Source organism: Acanthaster planci, linkage group LG14 (assembly GCF_054643075.1).
Source record: "Acanthaster planci isolate LZ-2023a linkage group LG14, COTS_SCS, whole genome shotgun sequence".
Taxonomy (NCBI): domain Eukaryota; kingdom Metazoa; phylum Echinodermata; class Asteroidea; order Valvatida; family Acanthasteridae; genus Acanthaster; species Acanthaster planci.
Window position 1 is genome coordinate 3,158,828 of NC_141790.1, and position 17,856 is coordinate 3,176,683.

Here is a 17,856-nt window from a genome sequence, read left to right on the forward strand (position 1 = left end):
AGTGTAGTTGAGACTAGTTGATGTATTAGCCAAAACGGGAGTATTTGACGCGATCACTAACTCAAGACAGAATTACAAATTGCTTGTAGCTCAACAGAGTGAAAATCTGTAAGCTCAGAAGGATATATAACCATTCCTATTCTCTCCCCTGCTCTAAAAACGTATATGTATTACGTAAAACACGCCGAGCTCGGTGTGTTTCAGTACACCTATTTGCACGTTGAGACTATAATCTTTTTTTACGCAGAAGCACGGCATGCACCATTTTATAGACTATATACGATAATGATGAAATTTCCTCGTTAATTTGTTCATCTACCATTAGTTACCATTTAGTTACAAATAAATTCAGAACAATATTCATCCCCAGCTTCTGTACAATGTGAATTAAAATTTGAAAAACAAGATTGAATTTTTGTCTGTTCAAGTCGCACAGGTCAGGTGAATTATTCCCCAAATGTAACAATGCAGTTTGATTAAGGCTTAACACCATTTTTTGCGGGGTGCATGGGGGTGGGGTGAGTTTGTGTTCCCCTTCAACTTAGAACCCTGAATGATGGAAGACATGCAGTATTAAGGTCCCCGATTCACAGAGAGTCCTCGGTTGGCAATCGTCCACAAACATGTGAGAGAGTAAGAACAAAAGAAAAACAATGGGGGTTAATGCTGGAAAATACGCACTCTGGGGAGTGTGCGTAAGACTGTTTGTCGTGACACTCAGTAAGGTCAAGGAGAGAGCAGCCTTGACCTGGATTGAGTGTTTGTAGCAGGAGAGGAATTATAGTTACGTACGTGTTGGCCACTCCATGTTCAATGATCCATAGAAAAGAAAATATTGGCTCGAAACAATGCTTAAGGCCAATGCTGTCTAGATCGATGTTTCAATTTTAGTCATGCAACAGGAGGGGGTTCAGGAGGGAGGGGAGCACTGGACGCAGACTCCTTTTTAAAGGGAGATATACCGCTGTTAAATTTATCCCAGTTTATTTTCTATTGTTTCATTAATTGCATTTGCTACCTTAAAAACAGCAATTGTCACTAAAAGATGTTCGGGTTGAACACTGATTAGGGCTTAATACCTCTGTCGTAAAAAAATGTCTCTGCCTTTTGTTGAGTGTTTGACCATACTAGACCCGCTACCCTGCACATAGCGGTCACTGCTGAATGATACAGAAACCGATTGGAGTATTTATTGGAAAGTTCATAGGTGAGCGAAGAGGGGCGTTATGTCTATTATAGCCTTTTCGTGGTGACCTGTCCATGAGCTTTCAAAATGGCGGTGACTTGGAATTTTTGTTGTGCATCAGTCCTGGTGGATAATCTCTTCCCTCTTGGCCGCTGTCTTATTCAGACACTGCTTAACTTTGGAAGATTACATGTATCATGCTGTCCCGCAATAATTCTAAAGTTTTGTAGGGGAATGATTCAAAATCAAAACGGCTACCAGTGTAACACATAGTTTTCCAGCTCTAAAATCAGTCCGGCAAGTCGTGTTTTGCTACAATACACTCACGTACAAAAGCACAATGTCCTCGATATCGACAAATCACAACATGTACACTTTGAAGTCATGGTGGATATCTAGGAATCACAACGGAGTGCAGCACGCACGGCAGCGGATTGGGAGTTGGAACACTATCACTACTTCCCGTTCCAGGTGTACTTATTTGCATTCAAAGGACGTCAGTCTAAAGACAATTACTGTAGGGATCGGTGATTAGTCAACTCATGTTACCTTTCCCCCAAACCAGTATACCCAGCAAGATATGGGACTGAGGGGCAACCCCCTACATGTCAGATCCCCATACACATTCCAGGCTATTGTCACCTACATGTAACACATCCCCCCCCCATGACTGAAAAGAATTCATGAGATTCCGATCAAACAATGACCAACTTAAAGTGGGGGCGCTCTCCTACCCACAGCTTGCTATCTCAGGGTGCACTGAACCAATTCAAGCTCCATTGAAAATAGTGTAAAATCAACCAAGTTTGGAGCCCCATGGCAGGCAACTGAAGTCCCTGAGGCCTCTCAAACAAAAAACAATGTGTTGTTTGGTCCTTCAGATTTCATTTGATTTTCAATTGTTAGTAGGTTTGTCTGCTTTGCCCCCAGATTGGTGCCCCTGAATCTACAGAGAGGATCCTGGGCCATACTGACAAAATCCCACCATTTCTTGGCCCACAAATAGGGAAATTTTTCATTACAAATCCAAATTACATTAACCGTTTTATTTTTCCGAAGCATTGATTTTGTGCCATGCCTCAAAAAATAATGAAAAATGTGTTTTTTAAATTACCGCCAAATTTTATTTTTCAACTAAAAAAAATAGTGTTGCCAAATTTGATCAATATCTATTAAAAATGAGTTTTCGTGGTTATAAAAACTAGATTCATATAAACTAAAAGACTGTCCTAATTAGTTGATTTCACTCAAAAACTGGGAATCCGCCGGATAAAACTTTTTTGTAAAGTTTAAAGTTTAAATATGAAACAATTTTTTGCGCCAAATCATGAGAATGCACACATATTGTAATGGAAAAATATGTCACATAGGCCTATCTCATCTAATAAAACTTAATTCTTAGAGTCAGGAATTATTGCTTTGTCAAGCGTTTGACAAATGACAGGATACCTTTTCACCATACTCTTGTACGGGCAGACTTTGAGTAACATTCTTGTACCGGCGAGTCACGGGTCAAGTGCAGTCGTGTATGTCTATTTACAGAACATGCGTACCCTTGACCTTTACCCGTGCATGCACATATGGTGGGGCGGACGCGACAACTTTGACGTCTCGCTACCGCACTGGAAGTGATGAACAGGAAATGTCACCGATTTAACGATTCTGCCTTATGAAAATTCGAACGAAATCGGTACAATCTAACAGAGAATCGTCATCCTCGTGTTGGATGTACTATTTTGGTCATAAAAATGGATACAACAATGGCTTTGAATTTTTATACACCAGTCGGTGATTCAAAAGAACTGTTTTTTTGTTTTTTTTTTTCAGGTTTTATCCGGAGAATACGGCCGTTTCACAATACTGCGCCACCAAGAGTTTGCAACGCGTTGGCCAATCACAATGCGCGAAATTCGTCGACCCAATGCGCGTTTGGAAAGGGTCGACAAATTTCGCGCGTTATGATTGGCCAACGTGTTGCAAACTCTTGGTGGCGCATTATTGTGAATCGCCCGTATTCAAAATAAATGCTTGAAATCAATGCATTAAGGGTTAATCTTTCTTCTTTTCAGAAAACTTATTTTCTATTAAAAATTGATTGATGAAATTAGTGCGAAATGGTGAAAAATGACAAAGGAATGTTTTTGTTGGGATTCATTTGAAGAGATTCTGACTTGAATAGAGCCTAAAAGTATAAAGGTCACGCAGCGAGCTTCCAGAACCCTCGCACTGTCCGCCTATGGGGATTTTATCGAAAGTGATAAAACGGCCCAAAGTAATTTTTGGAAGAATAATTCCTAATTAAAACTACCCCATGAAACACTCATGTTGGAATTTTACGTTTATCTTCCTCAAGTAGTATTCAGGAAAAGTCACCTTTCACGTTCGGCGATATCGACGTCTGCATGTTCGTGCACGAATTGTTTTCACTACCTGTATACAGAAAACGAAATTGTACAACGTTGCAAAGATTTACCTACTTGCAGTCGATGGGTTCCAGATTCCGTTGAGTTGGCATCACGCAGTTGTTGTCAACAAAGGTTAGATAAAATATTAGAATGTTTGTAATTGAAGTAGAAGAGTGGTTTAAGTTTATTACCTTATGATTATGAAACTGTATCAAATATTTTGATCTGTTTTTATGTCAGCTTGTACTGACGGACTACCATGACATTTCAAACTGTTAATGTTCATCTTCGTACGAGACTGCCTCTTTGCACTGTTCTTTGTGTATTTTAGATTTTCGGAAGTGATGGGTCAATTTTTGGCAGGATATTTTTCTTTTAGGTACGGTGATTTTTGAGTTTCTATAAATTGATATAAAAGAAAATATTTCCCAAAGCCACTTTTCCGAGTTGGATTTTTTAAAAGAAGTGACTGAACGAAAACATATTACAAATTCTAAAATCTGTGCACGTTATTTTTCTATCCAAGGGTTCCAGAAGCGCGCCATCAGGGGTCAACTTTCAGGCTCTGTTACTTTAGCCGTACAAGAGGGCACTGTGTTAAAACCAAATTCAGAGCGATATGGATTCTATCATGCATGACTATTACATCCATCCTTTGAGGAAAATATGCTCGTAACGCACATGTAATAAGTATCTATTTCGCTAACCTATTCTGAGACTTGGCACATCAGTCTCATTGATAATCAATCATTTAACTGATAAATTTATGATTCTGTGAAATATTGAAGTTTTAATATTAAAGTATTAAAGTCTTTTTTTAAACTTCTGCCTCACATCAAAATTATAAACATAATACTGTAGTATCTAACATTCTTCTGGCGGGATTTCTTTTTTTCAAAATCGTTTTTGCGATCAGACCTTCACCCTCATTAACCCTTAACCGCCCACTTTAACCCTCAAAGAGCCTGGGGGCAGAATCCCCCCCCCCGTTGATTTTTGCTTATAGCATCTCCGGGATTAGCTTCTGTGTGCTAATACTTTATGACAATTTTTTTTCCAATTAGCCTCATTTTGACCCCAAATTTATGAAAATTGGACGTGGCGTTCTCTCTCAGTGAAGAATTTTAGGAGGCAGGGTGAAGTATGATGTGAAATTTACCATTGACATTGTACAAAGGGCGGAGTGGTTTCCTTTTGTCAGGAAGTTTCTTGCTTTGGGGAAGGTCTATCGAAATGGCTTAATTGGCCATTTATTGATAAATTATAATGACGATTTTAATGACATTGATACTAATTAGTATTATGTCTACCCTAAATTTATTATACACGTACTTGCAATTAGAACAAAAAAAATGTCATGAATAATTAATGAGTCATAATTATGCAAAAACTCAATTAATTTGCATATAATTTCACACAGATGATTAGTATATGTATGCCTCTATGACACTGCCAAATTTCATTCAAATACATCATCTTATGGCTGAGATTTGGGGGGGCTTCTTCCGCCCCCCCCCGGCTGTGACAAGGTAGGAAAAAAAGCGGCTCTTTGAGGGTTAAGAAAAATGCGATTGTTTGTGTACCTTTTTCTAAGTAAAAGTCTCAATAATTCAGCAAGTTTGATTGGTTAAGGGTTGTCACGTACACGTGTAGACATGGTTGACGAATGGATAATGACTTCACAGTGTATGCGCCTCTTTAATTCAAACAGGGCACTAAAGAACTGCACGTCCATTGACAACTCCCATGTCGTTCAACCATCCCCCGACCCTCTATCTGAAGCTATCAAGTTACTCCGCTCCAGGTACAACATGCAGAAACAAAAGCAGAAATCTTGCAAGAGCATTGTGTCCACTGTATCATAAAGTTGACCTCTGTTTGAGAAGTATTGAACACGTAACACATTGTACAAGTTAAAGGTAAAACGTTGCAGCTCATGGTGAATGACAACTTGAAGTGGAAGGATTATGTTGGGGGTTTGAGAGGTCATTTTGGGGGGACTTGATTGCACTAGGTTGGCCTAACACGGAAAATCTTCCCTTTGGCTCTCAAGAGCTGACAAGTTCAGCCCCCCAAAAAATGATGCAAGAGGCTTTTTTTTTTTTTTTTAGGGTAAGCTTGAATTGGCACCAGCGACCGCCCCTACTCTAGTCAGAGCAGGCCGCTTAGGGACCGTTAACGACCTATAAATACCTCTACTGGTGTTTAAAATATAGGACGGGCATGCAGCGTGCAGGAACAACATACAGGCACTGCAGTTATATTCAGTTCATGTTGCGGGCCAGGATTCCAGCCCGACTCGCGCGCGAGCACACCACATGCATGTGGGCCAAGCGCAGGCCAACGACGTGGATAGCTTTACCGACGTGTGCCGGAAATTTCTAGAAGAGAAGGCCGCGATTTCTGCCTGGTCTGGAAGGGGAAGAACATAAGATTTATTCTGTAAAGTTTGTGGCATCCTTCGCTTGCATATTTGTGTGCCACGATTGTGCCAGGATTGATGTGATACAGGGCCACGTACGGTAAGCGCATCATGGACGGCCTTATAGAATACACCGCGGCGAGTTGACAGTATATGCACCGCCATGACAGTCACAATCGTTTAAGTTTGTGAGCCAAGGTGAAGGTGAGTGCGAATCACTAGGTACTGATGAGGCCATATGCACTTACAGTAGCACGTTTTACGTCAAGCTTGATGGGCGTGGCTCGGGTTGGGATAAGAGGTGTGCATGTGGTTCATACAAAAACTGTGTATACTCATCTGTTTGTAACACACCTCAACTACACAACCATCTCAGAGCGGGTTAGTGTAGCAGATCTTTCCTCGCTTTGCACCTACCAATGAGGTCCGGGTTCAAGTCCCAGCTTGGCCCAGGCTTTAAGTGCATTTGGTTTCCAGTCCGTACTCGCTCTCGCAGGTTTTCTCCGATTACTCCGACGGTTTCCTCCTCCCTCTAAACCAGACCTTCTTCCTAACTCCGTAATGTGATAAACGTATAGTAAATGACGCGAATAGCCCGAGTAGCTGAAAACGCCATTATGACAAAACATAACAACCAACTTGGACAATACTGCATCTTTAAGGGTAGGCCTACTGTTTTATATTAGTATAGGCTTTTTTCACTCGATCGTAAGTACAATGTAGAATCACATGCAGTTGTATCACTGATTTATTCCTGAATATCTTTCCTGTATTGGAATGTATGAACAACAAACAACACATGCTTCTGTTAACTGGAAACAAAATGTTCAAAATTCAAACAACGCACGTGCACCTTTATAGTCTGACCTTTAGTTCACACGCAGCGTGGAGTTAACACACAAGAATATTAAAATGCCTACCATATAATGTATATGGTTTACAAAATCCATTCTGTTACTTCACAGACGCGAACTTAACTTCGACAGGGTGGATCATGAGTCGGTTTGCCCAAAGATTGCAACAGAAAATAGCCGTTGAGACCGTGTTCAGTTAACGGTGTTCACGCACGTACGTAGAAGTGAGTCGCTAGTGCCCCGGCAGTGCCCGGCACATTTTTGGCGCGCGCCACATTCTCAAGATTTTTCCTCCACTCCAGCGCGCGAAACCAAATCTCATCTGGCTACTTTTATCTTTCCACGGTGATTCAAAACACGATTTACGGGCCAACAGCGACGGGTACATAAAGTAGTCTGATATTAAGCTCGGTGAAATTATTACTAAATTGTTTATCATAAATCAAAGGACGATTTACCAGCTAGATATTAATAAATGATGCGCCCGAGAATCTTAGGACTCATTCATGAAACGGAATGCATTTTAATGTTTTATAATATTTATGGTTTCTCTCTCCCCCAGCGCCATATAATCTCATAGAAAACACGACACATAGTCAAGCTATGTCTTGTCTTGGCCTATATTAGCCGTAGAATTGAACCTCCCTAGAAACAGGAAGTCATGCGTTCTAGTCCCACGTTTGATGACCTGATGTATCATTGACCATTTTGTGACTGGAATACAACGAATAGATCGTTCGATGTCCCAATAGTCTACAACATAGACTTTGAATACGATGTTTCATTTTCGTTATTCTATATGAGCAAAAAGAAAAAAATTGTAAATGTTTCAACTTAATAATCGTGTGACGTTTCTTTCACATCATCTCCCATACATTTACTGCATTGCATATGAATTGCGACAGTGGCCAGTTGAAATAACTACAATATTAATGAAATAAAGTTTTCAAAATTTATTGCCTCCCCATCTCCAGGGCAGAACTCTGCAAGATGACGATGACGCTGTCAAAATGCTTTCCACAAATATAACATACCTTCAATGAAGGTCTCCAAACATGTCCTCAGAGTACACAGATTGCAGAGTGAAGTAACTTTAAGCAAGGTTTCCTCATGCTGTCTCTATCTGTCATTATGTCAGAACACATTGCAGATTTCTTTACTCCCTAAGGCGATGTTTTGGGGGAACGTCAAAACAAACGACTCAAGCAAATCGACGACGAGATACAAACACTGTACCAGTTCGCAAAATGGGTTTTGAAAGTAATGCCCTGATTGCCATTTAATGAATTCTGTTGCCATTGGGGTAATAATCAGTTAGCCGTCGTTTCAAATTAATAAGGTTGGATATAAGCGAATTTGATGAAAGCCATATTTAGTTGTTTTGTCAACCTACATTTCTTTTCCTAGAGAATGGTGTCATTTTTTTCCAAATGGCGAATGGGGATTCTTATGTAGGCCTTTATCGTTTGATGCGCATCGGACTGGTTTTGGGTTTTTCAGTTGAAAACAAAGAAATTAGTGTAAGCCTACAATTTAGGCATGTTCTGGGCATTATTCTTCTTACGGCCTCCCCATTTTGCCGTTATCATATGGTAATGTTTTTATTGTCAGTGTCCTTTCTGTCATTCACACGGTCGTGGCTGTCGCAGTTGACATTATCGTCTCCAGTTTCACATCTTTTAAAGTGCCTGAGACTGTATAGCTTGGCAGAACTTATGATGCATTCATCAGATGGAACGCTGCAGTCAACAGTAGCCTCGTGTCACCATGGAGGAAGGACACAGAAGGAGTTGTATCGCACGCACTTCAGAGCGCCCAATGATGGTCGCCGCCGCGTCTGACGAATAATAAAAAACGTTCCAAAAATGCCTTATTGCTGCCTGCATCTTAGCCAGACAAGCGGGGCCAGTAATATCCTGGCAATACTTGTAGTTTTTTGCTTGCAATTAAATACAAACTATCGATGTGACCAGGAAATAGAGAGAGAAAAATTCCTGATATTAGACCTACGTTTGCCATCATAAATGAACTTTTAAAATTTTGACACACTGTTTCACTATCCATGCAATGTTTGTAATTCTAGTCTCCTCCGTCCAATACATCAGTGTTCAAAGAATAGGTACGAATTTGGCTAAGACTGGCCATCAAAATCTTCACTACTTCTGGAAAGCTCAGTTCATTAGGAACAAATGCGCTATTTCATCACAGGGAGTGATCGTGAAATCTCATAAAATACGCCTTTGTAAAAATGCCATAATAAAAATTATTCAAACAAAACACAAAATCTTACAAAGAGCTTGGCTATTTATTCCAAAAAGAAGTCCAGAAGAAAGCGTTCGATAAGGGCAACAACTGCACATGAACACTTCGGGTACACAGCCTATTAAAAGCAACTACGCAAGCACTAAATTTGATGTTGTTGTCGGATCATATCAAGCACCAACGATGGCATGAATATTCAACTTCCTATACTGCAGTACACAACGTTTTAGGGATGCAGATTATCAACGAAAAATTTCGGCGACGATCATAGGGTACAAAGAGGGCTTATGGTTGCAAAACAGGTGGTGAGTAGCAGGCGTGCGCTGCGCTCTGGCTATGGACATACCGGGTATTCCAGAAAGCGGTATTTCAAACTCCTTCTGTGTCCTTCCTCTATGATGTCACCGAGCACAAACTTCCAGATTTTCTGTTGTGCAAAATATGTGTGCATCGATTCGTTAGCTGTTAAACGACACCGATTCATCGTTTGCCCAAACATGTCTTAAATCAAGACAGGGCGACGACCCTTGCAGAACCAGAAACGAGCTGACAACTGGAGCTTATCACTTTCATTGAGTCATAAACTATCACTGATGACAGCGCCTGCCAAGCATTTCCAACCTTTGCAACCTCGTGTCTTCTTACTTGGTGATTAAGGTCGTTGCAAGTCTTCACAGACCTTATACATTTGAAATACAGTGCTTGTTTATTGCACTTGTTTTTGTTTTTCCTTGTAGGTTATTTGCTTGCATTGCTTGTTGTAGCTGTACTTGTCCACAGATTGGGGACAAGAAGCTTCGCTTCACCCCATACCTATAAGGCCAATTTTTTGACTACGGATTTTCTTGATTTATAATAAGTACCTGTCACTCCAGTTTATTATATATGCAGTTATCGAACTTATTTTGTGTGCTACTTATTTAGAAAGAGCGTTGAATATAATTTTAGTTTGTCTAAAAGAATTGCTTCTTGAGTATTCTTAAAACGTCATTTATTAAAGCTTGGCTTCTTGTGTACTGTGTTGAGTATTTATGCATTTATTACTGCGTACATGTACATGGTATAATTAAACCAGGCAAGCATGATGTCCGTATACATGTACAAGTACATCGCAACCATGGGCGGTTCCGCCGCGCCGCCCTGATCACTCTTGTGTGCAGTCTGTACAGAGTCTTTTTTACAACATTAATTGTCCGACTATCACAAAGGACAATATGCAGAGCTATTTTTGAAGCTGCAGACGGATCATAAGCTGACACAAGGCTGAGTTTTCACAAAGGCATCTGGTCGGGCTTTTGCATAGTAATTATTTGGCTGCATCCGAATCTGTTGTCTGGAGCCAAGTCTAGGTCCTCGCCCCATTGGAAATAGGCGGAGACACGCTGACAGTAGACGTAGCCGTAGCTCTGAAAACCCGCTTCGGACACCGTCTTACATCCCCTTAATACTAGAACTGCGAAGCATCGTTGTCGATAGAAAGCACTTCCCTGTTAGTATGGGACCAGAAAGACAGACCTCTTGTTTTCAGACTGGTCCCCCCCCCCACTGAATTGTCAGATACAGTGGATTGAAGGAACCAGGAACCGACTTGAATATAGCTCTTGGTGAAATACTGTGTCCGAATAGACAGATTGCACCTGCTAAGTCACGTGACCTGTAGTGGTATCAAAAATCAACAAACACGTCCCCCCGTAGCGAAATGTGTCATAAGTGTCATTTACAAAACAAATAAAGCCAACAGTCGGTGCAATACTCAGAATACTGGTCGGCTGCGTACAAAAACTGGTTTCAGTTTTTGGTAAACAACACTTAAAACACACTTTGCTATGTGAGTAATAGCCGCCATAGGTCACATGACTTAGCGGACACAATTGGTCTACTATAGCCTACATAGGTATGTCTTTGGCTAGTAGTAGCACTACTTTGGAAAATAAGTACAGCCAATAGCTGGCGGTAACTGTAGGCCCATGTATTATTTCTAGCCATATCCACATCAAAAACTCAAAAGGGCTTACTGGACTAGAAGCATAATAATCAGTCCTATCAATATAATTTATTAATTTAAACGAGAAAATGATAAGAAATGTGAGCCATAGAAAAATACGATGGACACTCAGACAGCACATGAGCTTCACAATGATTTTGCGAAAGTTTTTTTTTTCTATAATTTGTTAATGAATTTTACTGCTCTCAAAGAGTTCCCCCTGTGAAATCCTTACACCCTAGGTGTCACTCCCGTTTAGCATTTTGAAATGTACACTGATATACGTGTATGCCCCCTTCCAAAACTTGTGCAACCCCCAGTGGCCTCCTTGGAGATTTCTGCATAGTTAGGCCTCAGCTCCCAAGTGATTGGTTTTGTCTGAACTTTTGATGGTTTGCTTGGACGAAGCCGACGTGAGCAGCCTGTGCGCGGCATCATCTCTCACCAAGGTCTCCTGACTCTGGGCGGACAATATACCAGCGGAAGACATGCCGGCACATCGCCCCTAGAGACCGCAGGATACAGTAATGCCTGACAGCCTCCGTTGATGAGCAACGAGGACATGCAGCCTGATGATTCAGGCCCGCTGCTGCTGTCTATTAAAATGCTTCAGTGTTAACATCATGTCTTTATTGACTGTAATGATTCACACCCGTGGAGTATACTTCTTCAACAAAGTCTCTGGCGATCGGGCGATATTGCATTCTGACAAAAAGTGAATCCGGGTGGCATACTGGTGTCGTATGATGTCGATCGTGATGCATTTGGCGTATATGTCGATTATGGTTTGAAGTTGAAGATTTGCGTGTTGCTGGACTGTTAGTAGGATAATTAGGCTAAGCGTTCTGGCCACTTGTAATAAATTGCTCGCGCATGACTCAACGCTGCCCTGAGCTTCCTACGACCTATAGATGGATTTCACAATAGCGCCATCTGCGCATATCCACATCGAAACCGAGGCTCTCTGGTTGAACTTGCTCGCGCGCGCTCGCAGAGTCGACACAGTACATGCAGTATCCGGTTCGTAAGTGTGGTGCCACTTCAATTTAAACCACGCCCACTGCACAAGATAAACGACCATCGCAGGTACGTTAGTTTGCAGTAAATTGCCATTATTTTATTTTGATTTCACGTATCGAGTCATCCTGAAAGACTCTTCCACAAAAATTTGCAGCCTGAAAAGTCTGAATTTAACATACCTTTATGTATTTTGTGTCTTGACTCCTTACTTTCAATCGTCTGATCGTATTAAAAATTGAATCTGACACATACAGCCTCGTTTTCAAACGCGAAAGTGCGCAGATTGACTCCAAAAGCGTCGTATTGGGATCCCTTTATGACACTTTCGGCAGAGAGCCTTCTGCACAAGGATGCAGCACTGTTGCTCTCTGGTGGGAGTGGAGCCTTACTTTCGAATAATAAAGTTCGCTGCGGCCAAGAAGGAAGACCAGTCACGTTAAAATCTTTTCACCGAACCCGCGGCTGAGCACTTAAAAATGGTTGATTTTCTCTAACGTTGGTTAAATTACAAATGCCCTTTGGAAATCTGTGTCTAGACACAAAATAAAAATTCGTGTCGATATTTGTCACTGGATTATAAAGACGTTGGTTAAATTACAGAACTTTGCATAAGATTTTTTTCGTATGTCCATGCTTTTATATGGTTTTTCTTTTCAAGTTCCAGAACATGTTCAAATTAAACTGTGTCCATGTATTTTATGTATTCTTATTGTGTTACTCCGTAATGGTATTTTAGGTTGCGTAGATCCAAGTCCAAGATGGCGACCAACGTTCTTCGAGCCGAGGAGCTGGACCGGCAATTTTTGCAATGTCCCCTCTGCATCGACCGCCTGAAGAAGCCGAAGGTCCTCGCTTGCCAGCACACCTTCTGCGCCAGCTGTCTGGAGCTCTGGGTCAACCAGAACGACGGTAAGCTTTCCTGCCCCATCTGCCGAATGGAGTACCCCTTGGGCGATGGCGGAGTGGCCTCACTTCCAGACAACTTCTTTGTAAACGGCATCATTGACTTCATCAAGCAGAAGCGGCGGGTGTCGTCCAGCGCCCCGACATGCCATGGGTGTGACAGCGAGGCGGCCTACCACTGCTTTGACTGCAACGAGTTCCTATGCGTGGACTGTGCCAACGCCCACCGCCGGCTCCGTATGACCCGCAGCCACCGGCTGACCTCGGTGGACGAGTATCAGACCAGCGGCATGCTGGTCCGGCTGGACTCCCTGGACAACAGCGCCAAGTTCTGTGCCAACCACGACCGGGAGCAATTCGACCTCTACTGCGAGACCTGCGACGTGCCCATCTGCTACCGGTGTCGGGCCACCAATCACCGGCCGCCCCGGCACAAGCACCGCAAACGGCACGAGGCGGCCGAGCAGCGCCGTGTTGTGCTCGCCCAGTTGGTGGAGCGAGCCAAGGGACGGGTGGAGACACTCCGAGACAACCTGGCTGTCCTGAAGGAGACAAACCGGCAACTGCAGCTGAATCGTAGCCGAGCGGAGGCTATGATCCGTGAGCGGGCGGAGAGTCTCGCTGAGACCGTGGCGAGATACGAGCAAGAAACACTGGAGGAGCTAAACCAATGTTACACAACAAGAAGGGAGGCATTGAACTCGGAAACAGAGCTGTTGCAACAGGTAAAACAGATCCTAGTTTTCTTCGACAAGAAACAATCTTTCACTCCTGTATAAACCAAAAGACTCACAGCACCAATAAAAGACAGCTGAAATCAATCAGAAAACACGTACACGCGGGAACTTGTTTGAACGTCATTCAACAATCGAAGCTCCTTTTGCAGATGAACACTTTCAGGAATTATGTTAAAGGGTTTTCAGAAGATTACTTGGTGGGCACGTCCCACACGCACAGTTGCCTAACTGCGGTGATCTTGCCTGTGTGCGATTTCAAAACATGACTCGTACAAAGATTTCCTTTCGTTGCTCCTCAGAATTCTTATGATTAACAGGTGCATGTGCGAGATGCCTGTACCCCGTTTTTTGAAACAGCTGTTGTAGACTTGAAGATATTAATCCAGGATTATAAATCTTACATATGTGTTCGCTGTGTCATTCTCAGGTTCTCGATAAAACAAGCAGTGTCTGCAGCGTAACGGAGAACCTACTCTCCGAGGGAAACGACACAGCTCTCCTTTTCGTCAACAGAGAGACAACACGCAAATTGGAGGAGACCATCGATATTGAAATCACCACCACAATAGAGGAGAACGGCCATATCGGCTTTGCCTGCGGCGAGATGGAGTTCAGCCGAGCCTCGCTGCTCGGACATATCGAGTGTCACCAGGCCATTGCCTCACAGTCCGTGCTAAAACCAGAGGAGGAATTCCCCCGGGACGTTCTCGCCGGTGAGGACGCTTGCGTCTGCCTGGAGACGCGGGATGCGTCTGGGAATCCTGTCGTGACAGGGGGCGCCGCAGTGAGCGCCAAACTCTGCTCCCCGGCCGACGAGGTCGGGCTGGCCCGGGTCAAAGACAACGAAGACGGGACGTACGATATCGTGTTCCGTTCCAACGGCGAGGGCCGGCACCGCCTCTTCGTGGCCGTCTTCGGCCGCCAGATTGTGAACAGCCCCTTCGAGATTATCGTACACAGGCCCGCCCGCAAGGTCCTCGAGTTTGGAGCAGGCGGCTGCATAACAAGATTACGGGAGCCTTGGGGCGTGGCTGTGTCAGCGCACAATGGAGATGTATTTGTAGCAGACACCGGAAACAACTGCATCCGTGTCTTTGACCTGAACGGAAACCACCGGAAGCAATTGAACTTCCCGAATTTTCCGAGCAAGTTTGAGCCTCTTGGTCTCACGCTGATTGGTGATGAAGAGAATATACTCGTCACAGACCACGTCAACAGACAAGTAAGCCTCGGAGTTTTTGTTATTGGTCTTATTCGGGTGGGCGTTCCCTTCAATGGAAAATCTGTCCCTCTTGACCAGTCGTGTTTCCGTATACGTTGGAGTGTAAAAGATCCTTCCCAAGGTAAAAAAAAACTCTTGGCTGTAAGAATGGCTAGTCGTCGTATACACAATACAATGCGATACCAGTGGAAGAGGCACTGGCGGCAGAAGCGGGGGCAGGGGGGGTGGCAGGGGGGACAGTGCCCCTCCCCCCACTTTTTGACTGGGGGGTATGGCCCCTCCGTTTTTGCAGGGCCTATAATGGGGCGGGGCTTCATCGATCGGCCTATTGATGGCTAATGCTTCTTGGTCTAACACTCCCCCGCCCCCACTTTGAAAATCGTTCCGCGGCCGCCGGGGAGAGGGTGTATTCGGTTTAAGACCAGGTTTTATATCAGTCGGAATTTACTATGACTATGTGTACTTTTTAAACTGAGTTTGGAGATCTGGTACCAGATCTCTTGGCTCAATTTGAAGACACATTTTTGTTTTAGTCCGCGATTTATAGTGTGCATCAGTATGCTCTCTCTTACAAGGCAACCTGTCCTAAGATCGAAGACGGATAGAAAAAAACTTTCTTGTCCAGATTTCAGACCTCGAGCCTCGAGCATTGGCTCGTCTGAAAAACCTAATACCTTAAACTCAAAAAGTCGCTTGGTTTAAAGTTCAGGCCAGTTATAGTTTACTTAGAGGAGCACGTTGACTTCACACCAGGTCCTGCTATGTACTCGTGACGGGCAGCTCCTGCGTCGCTTCGGGGCGGGCGAGCTCCGACGGCCCTGCGGGGTGGCGATCAACAGCATCGGGAGCATCCTCATAGCCGACCACGGAACACATTGCATCCACTTCTACGACAGGTAAGGCTCAAGAACAACAACGAGCAACATTGCGATTCAAAATATTTGAATTGCTAAACGAGAAGTGTTTCTATATCCTTTCGACACAGAATGGAAACAGTGTTTCCATTGTTAGTAACAACAGTCTACAAAAGCACAGTACACAAAGGCCAATTATAATAAATCTGGGTCCATATTGAAATTTCGCTCCTGAGACATTTTTAGCGTATTCTTTGTCCAGATGTTAGGGACTTTCATTGTAAGAGACCAGTACTCAAACTAAGCTGCTATTTTCGAAGGCTTTGTTACATGAAGAATGGCCTGACTGCAGAAAAAAGTTTGACAAAAAAGGCACAATGAAATTAAGCCCTCTTCGGCCTTCGATCCGATCAAAGCAGAAAAAAGAGACTTTATGAACGAATCTTTTGTCAACTTTTACATTTTGGATACCTTAGTGCCTTCCGCTATCGTAAAGACATCGGCGGATACGGCAAGGCCACAGGCGAGTTCCGCTGCCCCATTGCCATCGGTGTGAATAGCAAAGACGAGATTATTGTCTCTGACCGGGAGAACCACCGTGTCCAGATCTTCGATCCAGACGGGGAGTTCCTGGCGGCCTTCAGCTCTACGGGCGACGGTGAGGCACAGCTTCGCTACCCTACGGGGCTAGCTGTGGACACGCACGACAACATTATCGTCTGCAACGACTGGAACAACCGGGTTCTGATGTTCGACCAGCAGGGCCGGTTCCTCCGGAGGTTGGACAGCGACGCGGACGCCCTGCAGTACCCCTTGGGGTTGGCCGTGACGAACCACGGTAAGGTAGTCGTGGTGGATTACGGTAACGAAGCCGTCAAAGTCTTCAAGGTGTAAGATGTTTCTCCCGAAGGAAACCAACTTACCATCCACACCACTCACTCCCTCAGCCACACCGAAATCACCGTGACAGCTTGGTAGCAAGTAGGTTTGTGGACATGTAACGCCAGTGTATTTCGAGGGGTCTTCCAGTTTAGATATGGGAATGCATAGTTCTAACACACGGCATGTTTGGGAATCCACATTGTGCAAGTTATATGCCCTGCTTTAAGTGGTTTCAGCCATATTGCCTGTGTAGCGCTGCACGCTTAGGGACCCATTTTATGATCTATAAAATTGTACACAAAGAACCCCAGTAGTCTGATTTTCAGTTAAAATGAAATTAACTCGTTCTTTGTGGTGGCCACCAACTAATTCCCGAGTGTATGCATGAATTCGAAACAGGACATCAACATGAAAATGGCGTTGATACACTTCGTAAAGCGCCCCCAGTAGCCACAAGGACAAACTCTTCATTTATAATAAGAAACTCTTCATCTGTCATTTTGTTCCGTGCACATGCATCAAGAATGTGTTCACACTTCTTTGATATTAGTGAAGACATAGGATGACATTACTTTACGCGTGTTAATGTCAGTTTGATATCAGTAACATTGTGTTTTCTTAATTTCATTATTCTCCGATATGAATCATAAACCCAGTTGCGTAACTAGAGGGCTAACTTTCCGGGGGGCACCCGGGAGTTCAACACATCTTTTTCATGGGGGAACCGCAAGACAATAAGCTCAGCCAGTAGCTGCATTACGACGGATATTATTCAAAGATTTCAACTGGGGGCACCCAGGAGGCACAGGCATCCGCTGGGAGGGGGAACGTGCCCTCCGTGCCCCCCCCCCCCAGTTACGCCACTGGATACCCCATATCTTTTAATTATAGTACCTTTGAAGTTATTCCTCACCATTTTCAGTTTCCTTATTTCAACAACCACAGCTCCAATTGAAATCATTAAACATTCTGAAATATGCATTCAGTGGTGTTTCCGTGTAAACGTTTGTTAATTAATGGTTAGCCCGCGGTTAGCTTTAAATTGAATGAAGCTTGTTTTGCCGTCAGCGGGGCATCCTGCCGCCACATCAATGTCTTTGTAAATCTATCTTCCTTTAAAACTGT

The 17,856-nt window shown here is 43.5% G+C and overlaps 1 protein-coding gene across 2 annotated transcripts; it reads left to right on the forward strand.

Moving 5' to 3' along the window:
- Positions 1-5,728: 5,728 nt before the first annotated feature.
- On the forward strand, positions 5,729-17,716 carry LOC110988421 (E3 ubiquitin-protein ligase TRIM45-like). 2 transcript variants are annotated; one of them, XM_087145977.1, is made up of 6 exons: positions 5,729-6,217; positions 7,842-12,199; positions 12,870-13,761; positions 14,201-14,995; positions 15,749-15,891; positions 16,326-17,716. In XM_087145977.1, exons 3-6 carry the CDS (start codon positions 12,892-12,894, stop codon positions 16,741-16,743), a joined length of 2,226 nt encoding a protein of 741 aa, XP_087002103.1. In that variant the 5' UTR covers positions 5,729-6,217; positions 7,842-12,199; positions 12,870-12,891; the 3' UTR covers positions 16,744-17,716. The 2 variants fall into 2 exon arrangements, with proteins under 2 accessions (XP_087002103.1, XP_022107579.1); XM_022251887.2 differs by lacking the exon at positions 7,842-12,199 and having other exon boundaries at positions 5,731-6,217.
- Positions 17,717-17,856: the final 140 nt, after the last annotated feature.

What these genes read in the sequence shown, in the direction of transcription:
- LOC110988421 (XM_087145977.1), top strand. Translation starts at nt 12,892, where the DNA reads ATGGCGACCAACGTTCTTCGAGCCGAGGAGCTGGACCGGCAATTTTTG. An exon ending in AAACAGAGCTGTTGCAACAG is followed by an intron (nt 13,762 to 14,200) that starts GTAAAACAGATC and finishes TGTCATTCTCAG; the next exon opens with GTTCTCGATAAAACAAGCAG. An exon ending in TGCATCCACTTCTACGACAG is followed by an intron (nt 15,892 to 16,325) that starts GTAAGGCTCAAG and finishes TGGATACCTTAG; the next exon opens with TGCCTTCCGCTATCGTAAAG.